This window comes from Mustelus asterias, chromosome 17 (assembly GCF_964213995.1).
Source record: "Mustelus asterias chromosome 17, sMusAst1.hap1.1, whole genome shotgun sequence".
Classification (NCBI taxonomy): Eukaryota; Metazoa; Chordata; class Chondrichthyes; order Carcharhiniformes; family Triakidae; genus Mustelus; species Mustelus asterias.
The window spans coordinates 21,568,433-21,589,477 of NC_135817.1; the positions used below are offsets into that span (position 1 = coordinate 21,568,433).

A 21,045-nucleotide genomic window follows, 5' to 3' on the forward strand; every position below is an offset into this window, starting at 1 on the left:
AGATCTGCACCTATCTATGTTAATTAAATTCTTAAATTATTTTTTGGATTGTTATTTTTGACCTCTGATTCTGCAACAGAAGTTATGGGGCTGAGTGAAAATCTTTCATGGGTTCTCCACTGAACAAATATTGCATCCCAACCCACCTGAATGCTCTCTTGTCTATAATTATACATGTAGTTTCCTAAAATCTTTCATTATGTCCTCAAAGATACACCTTGTTATCTTTGAAATCCTTCCTCCTCCATTTGCTTTCTAATGTACTGGAAACTAAATTCACGTTCAATAAGTTTAGCAGGTTTTCACTTTCAGCCTACCTAAACCTTGAAGTTGGTTAAAAGTGAGAGGAAGTGTGGCAGGTTCTTAAAACAGAAGTAAGCATGGCAAAATTTAACAAAAATTAAGTTCTTTGAAAGTGAAAATAAAACCCTAGGAGAAAAGGGATGTGGAAAGACTTTTAAAAAGAGAAAAGTTGATTAAAATAATTGGAACATATGAACATACAAATAAGGAGCAGGAGTAGGCCATTCAACCCCATGAGCCTGCATCAGTGAAAGTAAGCGCGCAGGTATAGCAGGCAGTAAAGAAGGCAAATGGTATGTTAGCTTTTATAGCAAGAGGAATTGAGTATAGGGATAGGGTTGTTTTGCTGAACTTGTATACAGCATTGGTGAGGCCACACTGTAATAACTCCACGGAGGCAAGTCCCGACACCAAGTTACTTTATTTACACCATACATCTATACACAGCCAGCTCTCCAGTTGCTCCCTGCCAAATGCAGGCTGGGAGATTGGCACACCTGCTTTAAATAGGGAGCATGAGACTCCTTGATTTACTCATCAATTAGGACTCATCAGGTAGCTCGTACTCTAGCAAGCCAACCTCATTAGCCTGGCCGAAATTATCTCGCACACCTAGAGTATTGTGTGCAGCTTTGGTGTCCTTATCTGAGGCAGGGTGACCTTGCTATAGAGGGAGTATAGGCTCATTCCTGGGATGGCAGGTCTATCATATGAGGAGAGACTAAATTGATTAGGATTATATTCACTGGAGTTTAGAAGATCTCATAGAAATTTATAAAATTCCAACAGGGTTAGACAGGGTAGATTCAGAAAGCATGTTCCCAATGATTGATGAGGGTAGGGCAGTGGATGTTGTCTACATGGACTTCAGTAAGGCCTTTGACAAGGTCTCTCATGGCAGACTGGTGCAGGAGGCGAAGTCGCATGGGATCAGAGGTGAGCTGGCAAGGTGGATACAAAACTGGCTCGGTCAAAGAAGACAAAGGGTAGCAGTGGAAGGGTGAGTTTCTGAATGGAGGGCTGTGACAAGTGGTGTTCCTCAGGGATCAGTGCTGGGACCTTTTGCTGTTTATATATATATATATATGATTTGGAGGAAAATGTAACTTGATTGATTAGTAAGTTTGCGGACGACACAAAGGTTGGTGGATTTGCGGATAGCGATGAGGACCATCAGAGGATACAGCAGGATATAGATCAGTTGGAGACTTGGGCAGAGAGATGGCAGATGGAGTTTAATGCGGACAAATGTGAGGTAATGCATTTTGGAAGGTCTAATACAGATAGGAAATATACAGTAAATGGCAGGACCCTTAAGAGTATTGATAGGCAAAGGGATCTGGGTGTACAGGTACACAGGTCACTGAAAGTGGCAATGCAGGTGGAGAAGGTAGTCAAGAAGGCATATGGCATGCTTGCCTTCATCGGCCGGGGTATTGAGGTTAAAAATTGGCAAGTATGTTGTAGCTTTATAGAACCTTAGTTAGGCCGCACTTGGAATATAGTGTTCAATTCTGGTTGCCACACTACCAGAAGGATGTGGAGGCTTTGGAGAGGGTACAGAAAAGATTTACCAGGATGTTGCCTGGTATGGAGGGCATTAGCTATGAGGAGAGGTTGGAGAAACGTGGTTTGTTCTCACTGGAGCGATGGAGGTTGAGGGGAGACCTGATAGAAGTCTACAAGATTATGAGAGGTATAGACAGAGTGGATAGTCAGAAGCTTTTTCCCAGGGTGTGGAATAGTCAATTACTAGGGGGCATTGGTTTAAGGTGTGAGGGACAAGGTTTAAAAGAGATGTATGAGGCAGATTTTTAACAGAGTGGTGGGTGCCTGGAACTCGTTGCCGGGGAAGGTAGTGGAAGCGGATACAGTAGTGACTTTTAAGGGGCGTCTTGACACGTGAATGAGATGGGAATAGAGGGATAATGTCCCCGGAAGGGTAGGGGGTTTTAGTTAAGTCGGGCAGCATGGTCGGTGCAGGCTTGGAGGGCCTATTCCTGTGCTGTAATTTTCTTTGTTCTTTGGTGGGGGATTCCAGAACTAGAGGTCATGGTTTGAGGATAAGGGGTAAACCTTTTAGAACTGAGGAGAAATTTCTTCACCCAGAGGGTGGTGAATGTGTGGAATTCACTACCACCGGATGCAGTTGAGGCCAAAACGTGGTCTGATTTCAAGAAGAAATTAGATATAGCTCTTGGGGCTAAAGGGATATGGAAGGAAGGGGGATCAGGATATTGAATTCAATGATCAACCGTGATCAAAATGAATGGCGGAGCAGGCTTGATGGGCCAAATGGCCTACTCCGACTTCTAATTTCTATGTTTCTATGCTTCACCATTTAATAAGATCATGGTTGATCTGATAGTGACCTCAAATCTGCACCCTGTCCATCCCCAATAGCCTATCGTTCCCTAGCTTACCAAGAATCTATCCACCTCAGCCTTTAAAATATTCAAAGGTTCGATTTCCACCTCTTTTTCAGGAAGAGAATTCCAAAGACCCACAACACTCGAGTTAAATAATTTGCCTCATCTGTTTTAAATGGGCAACCCGTTATTTTTAAACACTAACCCCTAGTTCTAGATTCTCCCATGAGGGAATGTCCTCTCAACATCCACCCTGTCAAAACCCCAGGATCTCATGTTTCAAACAAGTCTCCTCTTACTCTTAAATTCCAGCAAATACAAGCCTAGCACATCCAACCTTTGTCATAAGACAACCCACCCATTCCAGGTATTATTTTGGTAAACTTCATCTGAACTGCATCAAATGCATTACATTGTTCCCTCAACAAGGTGACCCATACTGTGCATAATATTCCAGATGTGGTCTTGCTAGTGCCCTGTTCAACTAAAGCATAACCTCCCTACTTATGTATTCAATTCTCTTTGTAATAAATTATGACATTCAATTAGCTTTCCCAATTACTTGCTGTATTTGCATTACTAGTCTTTTGTGATTCATACAGTAGGACACCCAAGTTCCTTTGAACCTCTGAGCTCTGCAATCTCTTATCATTTGATAATATGCTTTTTATTCTTCCGACCAAAAGGGGAATTTCACATTTTCCCATGTTTTACTCAATTTGCCAGATCTTTGCCTACTCACTTAACCTATCCATATTTTTCTTGTAGCCTCCTTGTATCCTCTTCACAACTGAATTTCCTATCATCTTTGTGTCATCAGCAAATTTGGAAACCATCCCTTTCTCCAAGTCATTTATATAAATTGTAAACAGTTGAGGTCCTAGCATTGATCCTCTTGCAAGATTACATCTCATTTATGCCTACTCTTTGCTTCCTGCTATCCAGCCAATCTTCTATCCATGCCAATATGTTTCCCCCTACATGATGAGCTTTTATTAACCGCAATAACCTTTAATGTTATTAGGGGAGGCAATGCTTAGTGGTATTATCGCTAGACTATTAATCCAGAAACTCAGATAAAGTTCTGGGGACCTGGGTTTGAATCCCATCATGGCAGGTGGTGGAATTTGAATTCAATAAAAAATATCTGGAATTAAGAATCTACTGATGTCCATGAAACCATTGTCAATTGTCGGAAAAACCCATCTGGTTCACTAATGTCCTTTTAGGGAAAGAAATCTGCCATCCTTACCAGGTCTGGCCTACATGTGATTGACTCTCAACTGCCCTCTGAAATAGCTGAGTGAGATACTCAGTTCAAGGACAACTAGGGATGGACAATAAATGCTGATGTGGAGATGCCGGCGTTGGACTGGGGTAAACACAGTAAGGAGTCTAACAACACCAGGTTAAAGTCCAATAAATGCTGGCCAGCCAGTGACGCACATGTCCTACGAATTAATAAAGAAATGTGGCACTTTATCAAATGCCTTCTAGAAATCTGAGTACAATACATCCATCCTTAGCTACAGCATGTTACCTCCTCAAAGAAATTCCAGCAAGTTGGTTAAACATGATTTTTCCCTCACAAAACCAAATAATCAGACTCTGCCTGATTATCTTGAGCTTACCCAAATGTCCTACAATAACTTAACATTTTCCTTACAACACATGTTAAGCTAACTGGCCTATAGTTTCCCACTTCCTGTCCTCTGCCCTTTTTGAATAATGGAATTATGTTTGCTATCTTCCAATCTAATGGGACCTTCCCCAAATCTGGGGAGTTTTGAAACATTACAATCAATGTATCAGCTATCTCATTCAACACTTACTTTAAAACCCTGGGGTGAAGTCCATCAGGACCCAGGCTGTTATCAGCCCTCAGCGCCAACAATTTACAGGGAATCGCTTCTTTGGCAACAGTAATTTTACTGCGTTCCTCCCTCCCTTCCATTTCCTGATTTACAGCTGCTTCTGAGATGTACTTCAATCCTCTATAGTGAAGACTGATGCAAAATACCTGTTCAATTCATCTGCCATCTCCTTGTTTTCCATTATCAGTTCTCCAGGCTGACTTTCTATCGGGCCAGTGCGCACTTTAACTCTCTTAAAATATTTATTAAATATTTACTATCTGTTTTTATATTTTTGACCAGCATTCTCTTGCATTCTAATTTTTCCTTATTAATCCATCAGTCATTCTTTGCTGTTCTTTGTATTTTATCCAGTCTTTTGACCTGCCATCTGTCTTTGCACAAACATATGTTTTTCCTTTAAGTTTGATACTATCTTTATTCATTCTATTTAATCATGGATGGTGGGTCTGTCCCTTGGACATTTTCTTATTCATTGTAATGTATTTATTGTGTACATTCTGAAATGTCCCCTTAAATGTTTACCACTACATTTGTATTGACGTATATCTTAACCCAATTTGTCCTTATTTGAGATTAAAAATATTGCCTCAGACCCCTCCTTATTCAAACTGAATATGAAATTCTATCATACCATATTCTGGTACCTGAGATCATTAATTTCTCAAAGAGCAGTACAGCACAGGAACACGTCCTTCAGCCCACCAAGTCTGTGCCAACACAGATACCTCTCTAATCTAATATTTTTTTGCCTCTACATGGTCCATATCCCTCTATTCCCTGCCTATTCATGTATCTATCCAGATGCCTCTTGAACGTTGTTATAGAAACTGCTTCCACCATTTCCTCCAGCAGCATGTTCTAGGCATTCACCACCCTTTGTGAAAAACTTGCCCTTTGCATCTCTTTTAAACCTTCCCCCTTTCACTCTCAACCTATGCCCCTGATTAATTGATCCTTCGACCCTAGGGAAAAAACAAACTATCCTATCTATCCAAGCCTGTCATAATCTTGTAAACCTCTGTCAGGTCCCCCCTCATCCTCTGACGTTCCAATGAAACAATCCATGTTTGTTCAGCCTTTTTTCATAGTTCATATCCTCCAAACCAGGCAACATTCTGGCAAATCTCTTCTCCACCCTTTCCAGTGCATCAACATCCTTCCAGTAGTGTGGCGACCAGAATTATATGTAGTACTCCAAATGCGACCTAACCAAAGCCTTATTCAGCTGCAACATGATTTCCCAGTTCCTATACGCAATGCTCAACTGATGAAGGCCAGCATGCCATATGCCTTCTTGACCACCTTGTCCACCTGAGTTGCCACCTTCAGGGAACTATGGATCTGCATACCTAGATCCCTCTGTATGCTAATATTTCTAAGAGCTCGACCATTTACTTTCCTTGCAAATCGCATCACCTCACATTTGTCCGAGTTAAATTCCATCTGCCATCTTTTGGTTCAGGTCTCCAGCTGATTTATATCCTGCTGAATCTGACAGTCCTTCTCACTATCCACTACTCCCCCAATTTTTGTATCACCTGCAAATGTACTAATCAGACTACCTACATTTTCTTTCAAATTGTTTATATATATTACAAACAACAGAGGCCCCAGCACTTATCCTTGTGGAACACCACTTGTCACAGACCTCCAGTTAGAAAAGTACCCTTCTACTGCTACTCTGTGCTTTCTATGCCCAAGCCAGTTTTATATCCATCTTACCAGCTCACCTCAGATCCCATATGACTTCACCTTCTGTATCAGCCTGCCATCAGGAACCTTATCAAAGGCTTTACTAAAGTCCATGTATACAACACACACTGCCCTGCCCTGGTCAACTGTTCTTGTCACTTCCTCAAAGAACTCTACGACCTCCCCTTCACAAAACCATTCTGCCTATCGCTAATAAGCCTGTTCTCTTCCAGATGTGAGTACATCCTGTCCCTAAGAGTCTTCAATTATTTCCCCACCACTGATGTAAGGCTCACAGGCCTGTAATTTCCCAGATTGTTTGTCTGTTTAAGAAGGGCAGAAGAATCAATGTTAGCTACTCTCCAATTCTCTGGTACCTTGCCTGTGGCTAAAGAGGATACAAAGATTTTGGCCAAGGCCTCAGCAATTTCTTCCCTCGCCTTTCAGTATTCTGGGATAGACCCTATCTATTCCTGGGGACTTGTCCACCTTAATGTTTTTCAAAACCTCCAATACCTCCTCTTTTTATCTCAACGTGTCTCGAATGTCAACATCCTCCTTTCTACACTCACCATCCATCAATCCTTCTCCTTTTGTGAATACTGATGTGAAGGACCTCACCCACCTCATCTGGCTCCACACACACATTCCATCCACTGTCCTTGAGTGGACCTATCCTTTCCTTAGCTTACCCTCTTCTTCCTTATATACACATAAAAAGCCTTGGGATTCTCCTGCCTGCCAAGGATATTTCATGACCCTTTTTTGCCCTTCTAAGTCCCTGTTTAAGCTCTTATCTTTGTATTCCTCAAGAGCCTTATCTGTTTTCAATTTCCTGAAATTTATGTATGCCTCCTTCTTCTTTTTCACTAAGCTCACAATCTCTCTTGTCATCCAGAGTTCCTGAATCTTGCCATCTTTATCCTTCATTTTTGCAGGGACATACTAGTCCTGAATTGTTAACAACTGACTTTTAAAAGACTCCCACATATCGGATGTGGGTTTACCCTCAAACAGCCACCCCCAGTCTACATTCCCTTGCTCCTGCCTCATACTGTCATAGTTATCCTTCCCCCAGTTTAGTACTTTCACTCTGGGACTACTTCCATTCTTTTCTACAAGTATCTTGAAACTTATAGAATCTTACTTGCATCTCATTGTACAATACCAGGTTTAGCAAACCTGTTCTCTGGCTCCAGCGCATGTTGTTCTCAGAAACTATCCCAGAAACATTCTAAGACCACCTCGTCTAGGCTACCTGTGCCCATCTGAATTTTCCATTCCGTGTATAGAGTAAAATTTTCCATTATTATCATTGTACTTTTCTGATGAGCTCCAATTATTTACTATTTATGCTCCACCCTACCATGTGATTACTGCTGGGTGCATTGGAGGCTGCTTGTGTTCATTGTTTGAAATAGTAATGACTTGTTGACCAACTATAAAGGAACAATTGTAGGTATATATGCCTCAATATAAAGCTCTCCTGTGGCTTTGACCACCAGTATTTATCCACAGGCTACCAGTGTACAACTAAACTGTTATTTTGCAATTTATAGCCACCCAGTTGAAGCTACTATCTTCAACCACTTGCTAAGGCTAGACAGTTGAATTGTACTGCTGTAAAGCTCCTTATACTTACGGAAGTTTTGATTGCAAAGCAAGTGTATAGAAACATTTTGAATACCATTTCAGAAAAAAGTTGCTCAGATTTTGCTATGTTTAAGGAACTATAACCAATGACCCTGGTAATTATAGGCCGGTTAGTCTTACTTCGGTGGTCAGTAAGTTGATGGAAAAGCTCCTTCGGGATAGGATTTACGACCATTTAGAAAGATGCAGCTTAATCCGGGATAGTCAGCACGGATTCGTGAAGGGCAAGTCTTGCCTCACAAATTTGATAGAATTTTTTGAGGAGGTAACTAAGTGTGTTGATGAAGATAGTGCAGTTGATGTCATATACATGGATTTTAGTAAGGCGTTTGATAAAGTCCCCCATGGTCGGCTTATGAAGAAAGTAAGGATGTGTGGGATAGAGGGAAGTTTGGCCAATTGGATAGGTAACTGGCTATCTAACAGAAGACAGAGGATGGTGGTGGATGGAAAATTTTCAGACTGGAAACCGGTTACCAGCGGAGTGCCACAGGGATCAGTGCTTGGTCCTCTGCTATTTGTAATTTTTATAAATGACTTGGAGGAGGGGGCTGAAGGGTGGTTCAGTAAATTTGCTGATGACACCAAAATTGGAGTAAAAGTGGATGAGGTGGAGGGCTGTTGTAGGCTGCAAAGAGATATAGAGAGGATGCAGAGCTGGGCTGAAAAATGGCAGATGGCGTTTAACCCTGATAAATGCGAGGCTATTCATTTTGGTAGGACAAATTTGAATGTGGATTACAGGGTCAAAGGTAGGGTTCTGAAGAATGTGGAGGAACAGAGAGATCTTGGTGTTCATATCCATAGATCTCTGAAGGTTGCCACTCAAGTGCATAGAGCCGTGAAGGAGGCCTATAGTGTGTTGGCGTTTGTTAACAGGGGGTTTGAGTTTAAGAGCCGTGGGGTTATGCTGCAACTGTATAGGACCTTGGTGAGACCACATTTGGAATATCGTGTGCAGTTCTGGTCACCTCACTATAAGAAGGATGTGGAGATACTGGAAAGAGTGCAAAGGAGATTTACCAGGATGCTGCCTGGTTTGGAGGGTAGGTCTTATGAGGAAAGGTTGAGGGAACTTGGGCTTTTCTCTTTGAAGTGGAGGAGGTTGAGAGGAGACTTGATAGAGGTTTATAAGATGATGAGGGGGATAGATAGAGTGAACATTCAAAGACTATTTCCTCGGGTGAATGGAGCGGTAACGAGGCATAACTATAGGGTTCATGGTGGGAGATATAGGAAGGATGTCCGAGGTAGGTTCTTTACTCGGAGAGTGGTTGGAGTGTGGAATGGACTGCCTGCAGTGATAGTGGAGTCAGAAACTTTAGGAACATTTAAGAAGCTATTGGATAGGCACATGGAGCACTTCGGGATGATAGGGAGGAAATAGCTTGATCTCGGTTTCAGACAAAGCTCGGCACAACATCATGGGCCGAAGGGCCTGTTCTGTGCTGTACTGTTCTATGTTCTATAAAAGCATAAGTTGTCATATACAAGATACAAATTGCAAAGCAGATTATGGATAGTGTGGAGGTCACGGGTAGTTGTCATGGGTGACTTTAACTTTCCAAACATTGATTGGAACCTTTAAAGGTCGAATAATTCGGATGGGGGCAGTTTTTGTACAGTGTGCGCAGGAGGGTTTCCTGGCACTATGTGGATAGGCTGACAAGAGGTGGGGCCACTTTGGACTTGGTACTGGGCAATGAACCGGGCCAAGTGTTAGATTTGGTTGTGGGAGAGCACTTTGGAGATAGTGACCATAATTTGATGTCTTTCATTATTGCAATGGAGAGGGATAGGGCCTTACGGCAGGGCAAGGTTTATAAGTGGGGGAGGGGTAATTATGATGCGATTAGGGAAGATAAGATGGGAACAGAAACTGTCAGGGTAAGGCACAAATGAAAAGTGGAGCTTGTTCAAGGAACAAATACTGAGTGTCCTTGATAGGTATGTCAATGTCAGGCAGGGAGGAAATGGCTGAGTGAGGGACCCATGGTTCACAAAAGAGGTTGAATGTCTTGTCAAGAGGAAAAAGGAAGCGTATGTAAGGATGAGAAAACAAGGTTCAGTTGGGTGGCTTGAGGGGTACAAGGTAGCAAGGAATGAGCTAAAAAAAAAAAGGGCTTAGGAGAGCTGGGGGGCGGGGGGGTGGGGGGCATGAGAAGTCCTTGGCGGGTCGGATCAAGGAAAACCCCAAGGCTTTTTACTCTTGTGAGAAATAAAAGAATGACCAGGGTGAGGTTAGGTCCGGTCAAGTATAGTAGTGGGAACCTGTGCATGGAGTCAGAAGAGATAGGAGAGGCGATGAATGAATACTTTTCCTCTCCTTGGTGAACACGGAAGGACCATGTTTTTAAGGATGAGAATGGGATACAGGCTGATAGGCTGGAGGAGGTAGATGTTCTGAGGGAAGGTGTATTAGCAATTTTGAAAAACCTGAGGGTCGATAAGTTCCCTGGGCCAGATGGGATATATCCTAGGATTCTTTGGGAGGCAAGGGATGAGATTGCAGAGCCTTTGGCTTTGATCTTTGGGTCCTCGCTGTCCACGGGGATAGTGCCCAGAGGACTGGAGAGTGGCGAATGTTGTTCCTCTGTTCAAGAAAGGAAATAGGAATGACCCTGGTAATTATAGGCCGGTTAGTCTTCGGTGGTCGGTAAGTTAATGGAAAAGGTCCTGAGGGATAGGATTTATGACCATTTGGAAAGATGCAGCTTAATCCGGGATAGTCAGAATGGTAACTTTTCAGACTGGAGACCAGTTACCAGAGGTTTATAATGGGCGGCACGGTAGCACAGTGGTTAGCACTGCTGCTTCACAGCTCCAGGGTCCCGGGTTCGATTCCCGGCTCGGGTCACTGTCTGTGTGGAGTTTGCACATTCTCCTCGTGTTTGCGTGGGTTTCCTCCGGGTGCTCCGGTTTCCTCCCACAGTCCAAAGATGTGCGGGTTAGGTTGATTGGCCAGGTTAAAATTGCCCCTGAGATGCGTAGGTTAGAGGGATTAGCGGGTAAATATGTGGGGGTAGGGCCTGGGTGGGATTGTGGTCGGTGCAGACTCGATGGGCCGAATGGCCTCCTTCTGCACTGTAGGGTTTCTATGATGATTCTATGAGTCAGCACGGATTTGTGAAGGGTAAGTCTTGCCTCACAAATTTGATTGAATTCTTTGCGGAGGTAACTAAGTGTGTAGATGAAGGTAGAGCAGTTGATGTCGTATACATGGATTTTAGTAAGGCGTTTGATAAAGTTCCCCATGGTAGGCTCATGAAGAAAGTAAGGATGTGTGGGATAGAGGGAAATTTGGCCGATTGGATAAGTAACTGGCTATCTCATAGAAGACAGAGGGTGGTGGTGGATGGAAAATTTTCAGACTGGAGACCAGTTACCAGCAGTGTACCACAGGGATCAGTGCTTGGTCCTCTGCTATTTGTGATTTTTATTAATGACTTGGAGGAGGGGGCTGAAGGGTGGTTCAGTAAATTTGCTGATGACACCAAGATTGGTGGAGTAGTGGATGAGGTGGAGGGCTGTTGTAGGCTGCAAAGAGACACTGATAGGTTGCAGAACTGGGCCGAAAAATGGCAGATGAAGTTTAACCCTGATAAGTGCGAGGTGATTCATTTTGGTAGGACAAATTTGAATGCGGATTACAGGGCCAACGGCAGGGTTCTGAGGAATGTGGAGGAACAGAGAGATCTTGGGGTTCATATCCGCAGATCTCTGAAGGTTGCCACTCAAGTGGATAGAGCCGTGAAGAAGGCCTATAGTGTGTTATCGTTTATTAACAGGGGGTTTGAGTTTAAGAGCCGTGGGGTTATGCTGCAACTGTACAGGACCTTGGTGAGACCACATTTGGAATATTGTGTGCAGTTCTGGTCACCTCACTATAAGAAGGATGTGGAAGCATTGGAGAGAGTGCAGAGGAGAATTACCAGGATGCTGCCTGGTTTGGAGGGTAAGTCTTATGAGGAAAGGTTGAGGGAGCTAGGGCTTTTCTCTTTAGAGCAGAGGAGGTTGAGAGGCGACTTAATAGAGGTTTATAAGATGATGAGGGGAATAGATAGAGTGGACGTTCAGAGACTATTTCCTCGGGTGAATGTAGCTGTTACTAGGGGGCATAACTATAAGCTTCATGGTGGGAGATATAGGAGGGATGTCCGAGGTAGGTTCTTTACTCAGAGAGTGGTTGGGGTGTGGAGTGGACTGTCTGCTGTGATAGTGGAGTCAGACACTTTAGGAAATTTCAAGCGGTTATTGGATAGGCACATGGAGCACACCAGAATGATAGGGAATGGGATAGCTTGATCTTGGTTTTGGACAAAGCTCGGCACAACATTGAGGGCCAAAGGGCCTGTACTGTGCTGTACTGTTCTATAACCTTAAAGGGCTATATTTTATGGGTGTATACTTTGGGATGAAGAGTTTTTTCTGCACCTCGAGTTCCAAATGGAATCCAAAGCTCTTCAACAGATCTTGAGTTTAAATTGGCATGCATTTTATTCAATACCCTTTTTTCCTATCTAAATTTGTGATTGGTAGTCCCAAGAACAGTCATGTCACATAACATGCTAATTCTGTAACTTTCCCAGATAATTTTGAAATTTTGGCAAGCAACTAGATATTTTTTGAAAATCTGAGATTCGTAAACAAAATTAAGTATTTTTTAATGTTCTGTACTTGATTTATATGCAATTAATTAATTTTATCTAGTGGTATACTGAACTGTTTTGCACTTAGTCCAACAACCACTCTACTATTTTTCTTTTTCCTTTTATAGCCACATTTGATGGAGAGAAACACACTGTGAAGCTTCCATCTGTAAATAGTGTCTCGTTTGTGTTGAGATTTCTGGAGAAACTCTGTTACAGTCTGCAATGTGAGAACCTCTTTAGCAGCCAACCTTTCAGCCCGTATATAGGTAATGCACACAGTCCAACAGAATACGAGAGAGTTAAAACAGGTAAAGAAGACTCGCTTTCAATTAAAAATAAAACTATTATGATTTTACATTCAAACTGCAGATTTTGCTAATACAGATCTGCACAATAGCACACCCAGGACGTTAATTAGTTTGTTGCCATTTTTTTCTGGAAAACTAAAAGTGAAAATATTGAGGATGAAGTGAAATCTGGATCAGCCAATTGAAGTACATTTACAGATATTCCTGAACTGATTACATCCTTACCAGTCATATTTCCCTATTTTTGGTGAGATGGTAGGATAAAAGGAAAGCTTTATTGATTTTGCCCTGCTTCATCTTAATTTTCAGATTGTGTGCTCAATGTCATCTTACTGTCTCAATCTATTTATCATCATACTGTCTCAATCAATTGTCATGTCATCTTCATCTCCCCTTCTCTGCTCTCCAGTTGCAATAGTGCCAAGTTTTACAATGTCAGGTGTTGGCAATTATTTCATTTCAGTGGAAAATTATTAAAGCTAAGCAGGCGTTTTCAACCTGAGAAGAAAATGTTGTTTATGATCACATTTCAAAAGAAAGCTTGCCAGTTTGAGTTGGTGGTGTTGATTTTCTGGATGAAGTAATGCATAGATTGGGACATGGAAAGGTTCCTGAATAGCTGCTGGGCATGCCCACTATTTTGCTGAGGTGACAGTGGTTCTGAGCAACATCACTTTGGGTTCAAGCTCCCAAACATTTTGAACAAAAAGCTCATGTCCAAAAGTAATAATCTACAGCTTCAAAAATGCTACTAATAATATGTTGATATACCATCCATTGTATATACATTAAAAGTTAACACTAGAATAAAAGCACTTTGAAAACATGGAGGCTGTCGGGCAGTAATAAGATAATATAGCTGCAGTGTAAATTGTTGTTGAAAGTTGCTTTCTTTTCTTAGTCCATCCACATATAAATTGCATGCTGCTGTTAACTTTGCCTTCACTGCATCTGTTTAGCCGGCATGAATTGAGTTGTATAATTGAAACAGCAGTGCTTCAATTTAATCTTTGAATTTTGTGGGCTGCTTAAATTAAGTTCATTGTTTTTGTTGTTCATTAGATAGAATGAAAAACACAACTTTAGAGACACTTCATGTGTATGGAGCTGAATTGTTTTTGAGTGTTTTGTAGCTTAGTTCAAAACTTTCATCATAGTTAGAATAGGTAACTTTTCAAGATTTTATAACAAGGCACAAAAGAACAACACAGCAATGTGCGCGTACGCTATCACTGAGGATGATTATTTGTTAATCAGCAGATCTCGGAGCCTTCGGCGAAAAAATACCGAATGGGACAACTTGTAGTTATTTGAATTATGCCAGAATGCTGAAATCTTTTTAAAAACCCAGGCTAGAATTCTCCAGCTGTTCACACCCCGCCGCTACTGCAAGTGGCACGCAATCAAATCTCCATTCACTGCAATGGGATGGGAGAATCCTGGCTACGAGCAAGGTCAGAGAATCTGGTCCATAGCGTTTATGTTGAGAGTTCCAAAAGGCAGGTGATCGGGCCCCTCCAGTACAGGATCGCTGGGAAGTTAATGTTAAACTTTATACAAATCTGCAAGATATAGTGTCTGAAAAAGGTACATCAGAGTTATGGTTGGAGGTCAGAGTTCAGCAGGGTGAACTCTGATCAACTAGTTAAAGGAGCCAAGGGCTCAGGAGAGGTTAGTAAAGTTTCAAGACCACATAATAGAACAGAGTATGGAAGGTGGTAGGAATCTAACCTCAGGCAGAGCAAAAAAAGCTGACAAGTATGAGAAGGGAGATGGTCAATGCAGGACTGAGGGTGTTGTACCCAAATGCGCACAGTATACAGAACAAGGTAAATGAGCTTGTTGCGCACATTGAAATTGGCCGGTACGATGTTGTGGGCATCTCACAGACGTGGCTGCAAGCGGATCAGGCCTGGGATCTAAATATCCAAGGATATGTGTCCTTTTGAAAGTCATGATGTGGAGATGCTGGCGTTGGACAAGGGAAGTTAAGGACAGCAGCACTCCGAAAGCTAATGGCATTTGCTACCAAATACACCTGTTGGACTTTAACCTGGTGTTGGTAAAACTCTTGCTGTCCTTTTGAAAGGCCAGGCAGAGGGGGCGAGGTTGCACTGTTAGTAAGGAATGAAGTTTAATCAACAGCAAGAAGCGATATAGAATCACTGTGGGTAGTGTTGAGGAATCGCAAAGGTAAAAAGACCCTGATGGGAGTTATGTACAGGCCCCTGAGCAGTAGTCAAGATGTGGGACAGAAAATAAATCAGGAGATAGAAAAGGCATATAAAAAGGGCAATATTACAATAATCACGGGGGACTTCAATATGCTGGTGGACTGGGAAAATCAGGTAGGTAGTGGATCTCAAGAAAAGGAATTTGTGGAATGTCTTAAGAGATGGATTTTTTAGAGCAGCTTGTGACAAAGCCTACTAGAGAATAGGCAATTCTGGAATTGGTGATGTGTAATGAGGCAGACTTGGTTAGGGAACTTAAGGTGAAGGAACTCTTAGGGAGCAGTGACCACAGTACGATAGAATTTACCCTGCAGTTTGAGAGGGAGAAGCTGGAATCAGATGTAACGGTATTACAATTCAATAAAGATAACTACAAAGACATGAGGGAGGAGCTGGTCAGAGTTGATTGGAAAGGGAGCCTAGCAGGGAAGACAGTGGAACAGCAATGGCAGGAGCTTTTGGAGGTTATTCGGGAGGCACAACAGAAATTCATCCCAAGGAGGAGGAAACATGCTAAGGGGAGGACGAGGCATCCATGGCTGGCAAGGGAAGTCAAGGACAGCGCAAAAGCATACAAAGTGGCAAGGATTGGGAAGCCTCAAAGCGAGCAGAGGACAACTAAAAAAGTAATAAGGGGGGAGAAGATGAAACATGAGTGTAAGCTAGCTAGTAATATAAAAAAAATTAGGAAGAGTTTTTTTTCAATATATAAAAGGTAAGAGAGAGGCAGGACCACTGGAAAATGAGGCTGGAGAAGTAATAATAGGAAACAAAGAAATGGCAGAGGAACTGAATAGTTACTTTGCATCAGTCTTCACGGTGGAAGACACCAGTGGGATGCCAGAACTCCAGGAGAATCAGGGGGTAAAGGTACTGGCCATCACTCAGGAGAAGGTTCTGGGGAAACTGAAAGGTCTGAAGGTGGATAAATCACCTGGAGCGGATGGACTACACTCCAAAGTTCTAAAAGAGATAGCTGAGGAAATTGTGGAGGCTTTGGGGTGATCTTTCAGGAATCACTGGAGGCAAGTGAGGGTCCCAGAGGACTGGAAAGTAGCTAATGTAACACCACTGTTTAAGAAGGGAGAGCGAGGCAGCAGATAGGAAATTATCGGCCGGTTAGCCTGACTTCAGTTATTGGCAAGACTTTAGAGTCCATTATTCAAGATGAGATTGTGGAGTACTTGAAAGTGCATGATAAAATAGGACTGAGTCAGCACAGCGTCATCAGGGGAGGTCATGTCTGACAAATCTGTTGGAGTTCTTTGAGGAGATAACAAGGAAGTTAGATAAAGGAGAGCCAGTGGACGTGATTTATTTAAATTTCCAGAAGACCTTTGACAAGGTGCCACATAGGAGACTGTTAAATAAGTTAAGAGCCCATGGTGTTAAGAGTAAAATCCTGGCATGGATAGAGGATTGGCTGACTGGCAAAAGGCAGAGAGTGAAGATAAAGGGGTCTTTTTCAGGATGGCAGCCAGTGACTAGTGGTGTCCCTCGGGTCTGTGCTGGGACCACAACTTTTCACAATGTACATTAACGATTTGGAGGAAGGAACTGAAGGCACTGTTGCTAAGTTTGCAGATGATACAAAGATATGTAGAGGGACAGTTAGTATTGAGGAAGCAAGGGGGCAGAAAGACTTGGACAGGTTAGGAGAGTGGGCAAAAAAGTGGCAGATGGAATGCAACGTGGGAAAGTTTGAAGTTATGCACTTTGGAAGGAGGAATGGAGGCATAGACTATTTTCGAAATGGGAAAATGCTCAGGAAATCAGAATCACAAAGGGACTTGTTCAAGTCCTTGTTCAAGATTCTCCTAAGGTTAACATGCAGGTTCAGTTGGCAGTTAGGAAGGCAAATGCAATGTTAGCATTCATGCTGCAAGGACTGGAATATGAGATGTACTTCTGAGGCTGTATAAGGCTCTGATCAGACCCCATTTGGAGTATTGTGAGCAGTCTTGGGCTCTGTATCTAAGGAAGGATGTGCTGGCCTTGGAAAGGGTCCAGAGGAGATTCACAAGAATGATTCCTGGAATGAAGAGCTTGTCGTATGAGGAACGGTTGAGGTCTGTACTCGTTGGAGCTTAGAAGGATATGGGGGGGATCTTATTGAAACTTACAGGATACTGCGAGGCCTGGATAGAGTGGATGTGGAGAGGATGTTTCCACTAGTGGGGGAGACTAGAACAGAGGGCACAGCCTCAGGCTTAAGGGACGATCCTTTAAAACAGAGATGAGGAGGAATTTCTTCAGCCAGAGAGTGGTGAATCTGTGGAACTCTTTGCTGCAGAAGGCTGTGGAGGCCAGGTCATTGAGTGTCTTTAAGACAGAGATAGATAGGTTCTTGATTAATAAGGGGATCAGGAGTTATGGGTAAAAAGTAGGAGAATGGGGGTGAGAAAAATATCAGCCATGATTGAATGGTGGAGCAGACTTGATGGGCCGAATGGCCTAATTCTGCTCCTATGTTTTATGGTCTTATGGTCACTCAGTCCAACAATGGAATCCTGAAAAAGAGACTCTTGGAGCCTGTATTTTTCCCAATAGTCCCTGTTACTGTCACAGTAAAAGGACGTTCCAAAATCCTGAAAAGGCTGGACTATTTGTAGACTGCCATAAATAGCACTGTAAAAGCAACACGTACTTGGGGAACTGTAATGTGATGCAACTGGAGATGTACGTAATCCTTCTCTTGTCCACAGCTGAAGCAACCAGGCAGGTTACCTTGGTAGCATTGCCTTTGCAGAATTACTGTAGCATTGCCTTTGCAGAATTACTGGAGTGAAACCTGATGCAGTATGAAGAAAAAGTTTAATAAATTGGTCAGTGCCAAGATTTAAAGAAATCTTAACAGAAAGCTCTGATAATGATGTTGATCAGGCTTCTTCAAAATTCTAAATCAAATTATAAAGATGACGTAGCTGAATAATAATCTGCACTTATATCAGAACTACAGAAACAACTTCCGCTTTTGCCACAACCAAAAATCTCATGCCACAGTTGTATTCTACAGGCCCGATTTTATTATCACAATTTTGGGTGTGAAAATTTGGTAAAGTTGGGCGTGAGAAGAGTAGCGCGATCCACTCCTGCCTCCGCTCCGGTTCCCCCTTTACCAAGACATGAAAATGGAAGCAATCGGGACCACGCCCAAAACGGGCACGACAGCTATTTAAATGTATTTGCATCATTTAAATTGATTTAATAGGTTGCATGCCCAACCTTACTGGCACTTCCCTCTTTACCACCATATTCGCCTATCCAGAATCAGCGTGAAACAGACATACTCCACAAAAGTCTGATTCGGGCACTCCAGTTAGTGAGGAGGTAAGTACCGAGCGTCTGATGGCTCTCTGCTTGAGATCGATCGGCGGGGCGGGGGGGGTGGTTCACTGCCACTGCCTGAGATTGGTGTGGGGGAAGGGAGGGGGGAGCGGTCTGCGATCGGTCTGGCTGGTGGGGGGATAAGGGGGTCAGTAATGTTGGGGGGGGTGGGGCAATGTTTGTGGGGGCCAGGGGGAGGCATTATCTGCCCGGGAGTGATGTGGCAGGGGAGTTGCATTCTATCTTTTTTTCTGTGCGTGTGCAGTTGGAAGTGCCGATCGGAGCTGCAGGAATTTGGGCACGTTAAGCCCCACCCACAGGCTTCTGCACCTCTATTCGGAATCGTTGATATTTTTTCATGCAGTGTGTACGTACCTGAGAACGGGTCTAAAAGTCAGATCTCAAACACTCCCAGTTTCAAGTTCGCCCAGAACTTAGAATCAAAATGGTAAAATAGGGTCCTACACCTTTAAGTGGGCATTCAGTTCTCCCGGAACCAATCCATAATGATTCTTAGTTCCCCAGTGTTTACTTCTGTACTTTTCCTTTCTCAGCCTGGAAACGTTTAACCCCAGAACAGTTTTCCACAGTGAGGGTTTTTGAGATTCTCCCTCTAGCTCAAGCTCAGCAAGTCTTCCCATCTCATTCTAAATCCTCATGAATATCGTCTCTCAAGCTCCCATTCATGTTCCTGTGCAATGAACCATAGAGACTGGCTGCCTCTAGCTATGCACTCTTTTTCTCTCTCTCTCTCTCTATCAAAAATTAACTGTTTGTATATGCCCTAGTTATTTTTGTAGAATGGTTACCAGTTCAATTTAAACTTTCAAAAAGAAACTGTGGCTGATGTAAAATAGTTCATGAATATGAAGCAAAACTTAGATGATTTATCAAATTGGTCTTTCCTTTATCCTACATTTTTGGTTAATCAGATGAATGGCTGAGATTTTAGTTTCTGTAAAAAAAAAAATGTTACTGCTATAATGTACTTGTGACAAATGGAATCCTTTCTCTTAGCCAAAGAAGAGACGTTAGATCCAACCACACTAAACAGGGGATTGAAACGATTTCCACAGGAATCTCCACCTTACACTGCTCCCCTCTCTCCAAAACTTCCTAGAACAGAGTCACATCCTTCAGAAGGTACTGTATAGCTAATTGAAGATGACCATTATTTGATCCTCTTAAGCATTGAATAATGATGTGGATATCGTTTTAAAGAGACCAGTGTCAGTGTAAAGACACAATGTACATTTACTTTGATAAATAATAAATATTCCAAGCCTAATTTTTTCTGTACAGTGTTTTTGCTAAATATATTTTCCCTTGTGGGATCCTATATAAATTTTAAGCGGGATGAACAATAGAATAACATGAGCCAAGGAAAGTTCCTTGCGTGTTCATTTCATCTGACTGGTGGCACCACTATTGATGCACTTAGTGTTTTATCTGAATATATAATGATTTATAAATATTTGACAAGAGACTGCAGTGGAGAGAAGAATGGTTGAAGTTGGTATATACCTCAATCAGTTCCATTATTTGTCGTAATCTATTTTGTATGCTATTTAATTCTAGTGCTGCTAGGCTGAGAGAACGAAAAAATAACTTAGCAGTTGATGAGCCAGAAAACTAATGGCTTAGAATATAAGCTAGAATATATTTTTTAAATTACTTTTTGTTTTTATGTTTAGCTGTTTTGGCCAATTTAGTGTTTAAGAACTTGAGTAAATATTTGAGAATCAGTTGGTCTGCACATTGTGAGTTTAACTTTGAATAAACTTTCCAAACAAGGTAAATGTTGAAGCTGAAATTCACATTTTTGTATGACTTTCTCTTTTGTATATATACATATTTACTGATGCATATATTGTATTTATTTTGTCATGTTTTAGCACACTAGCTCTGAAAGAGATTGAAAATAGAACTTGCGTCTTTTGGTAGTTTTCATCCTGCGGTTAAAAACGTCCTTGGATGTAGTGCAAGCTACATCTAATGAAAATTATTGAAATGTGTTACAGTTTAGCTTCAGGGCAAAATTACTTTGTCACAAAAACAGAAGAACTCAGCATCTGTGGAGAGAGAATAGAACCAATGTTTCAAGTCAGGATGACCCAAAGTAACTAATGTTAAGAAAAACTGGAGTGACATCTGTAGAAAATTATGTTGGAGGATAAAATAAGGCAAATCAAATGCATTCTGGTGATTGGAGCCTATATTGACTTTTTTCGGCTCTACTTCGTTACTTAGTATTTTCTTTCAAAGTATGAAAGTGAGAAATCTACCTTTTACTATCCAATAACATTTAGAAAGAAATTCAAACTTACAGTTAATAGCTGAAAAGGATGACACAACAGGCTTTCATTTTTTAAGATTTTTACTGTAACAAATGAATAAAAACACTTAACTAAATGTCTGTTCGTCGTGGGCAACCCCTTGGAGTCAAGGTTGACTTGCTACCACACTAAAATTAAGTTCTCAGGTGACTGAGAATTGCAGTGCATGACCTACTTTCTCTGTCATAGGTGTCGCAAACAGTGGTTCAAGTAGCGGCTGGTGGCCATGGTTGCCATGTATCAATGTTTGACTTCAATTTGCTCTCAGCGATGAAACTTGAAGTATTCAGCTCC

At 42.1% G+C, this 21,045-nt stretch overlaps 1 protein-coding gene across 8 annotated transcripts in view; it reads left to right on the forward strand.

Moving 5' to 3' along the window:
• The window catches only part of LOC144506358 (sex comb on midleg-like protein 2), a 216,951-nt gene that overhangs the window by 163,240 nt on the left and 32,666 nt on the right, over window positions 1-21,045 (forward strand). For 3 of the 8 annotated variants that reach the window (XM_078232360.1, XM_078232365.1, XM_078232361.1), the window contains exons 11-12: window positions 12,672-12,854; window positions 19,433-19,558. In XM_078232360.1, coding sequence (XP_078088486.1) covers window positions 12,672-12,854; window positions 19,433-19,558 — 309 coding nt within the window. The remainder of the gene's footprint in view (window positions 1-12,671; window positions 12,855-19,432; window positions 19,559-21,045) is intronic. The other 5 variants (XM_078232362.1, XM_078232363.1, XM_078232366.1 and 2 more) reach the window with 2 other exon arrangements.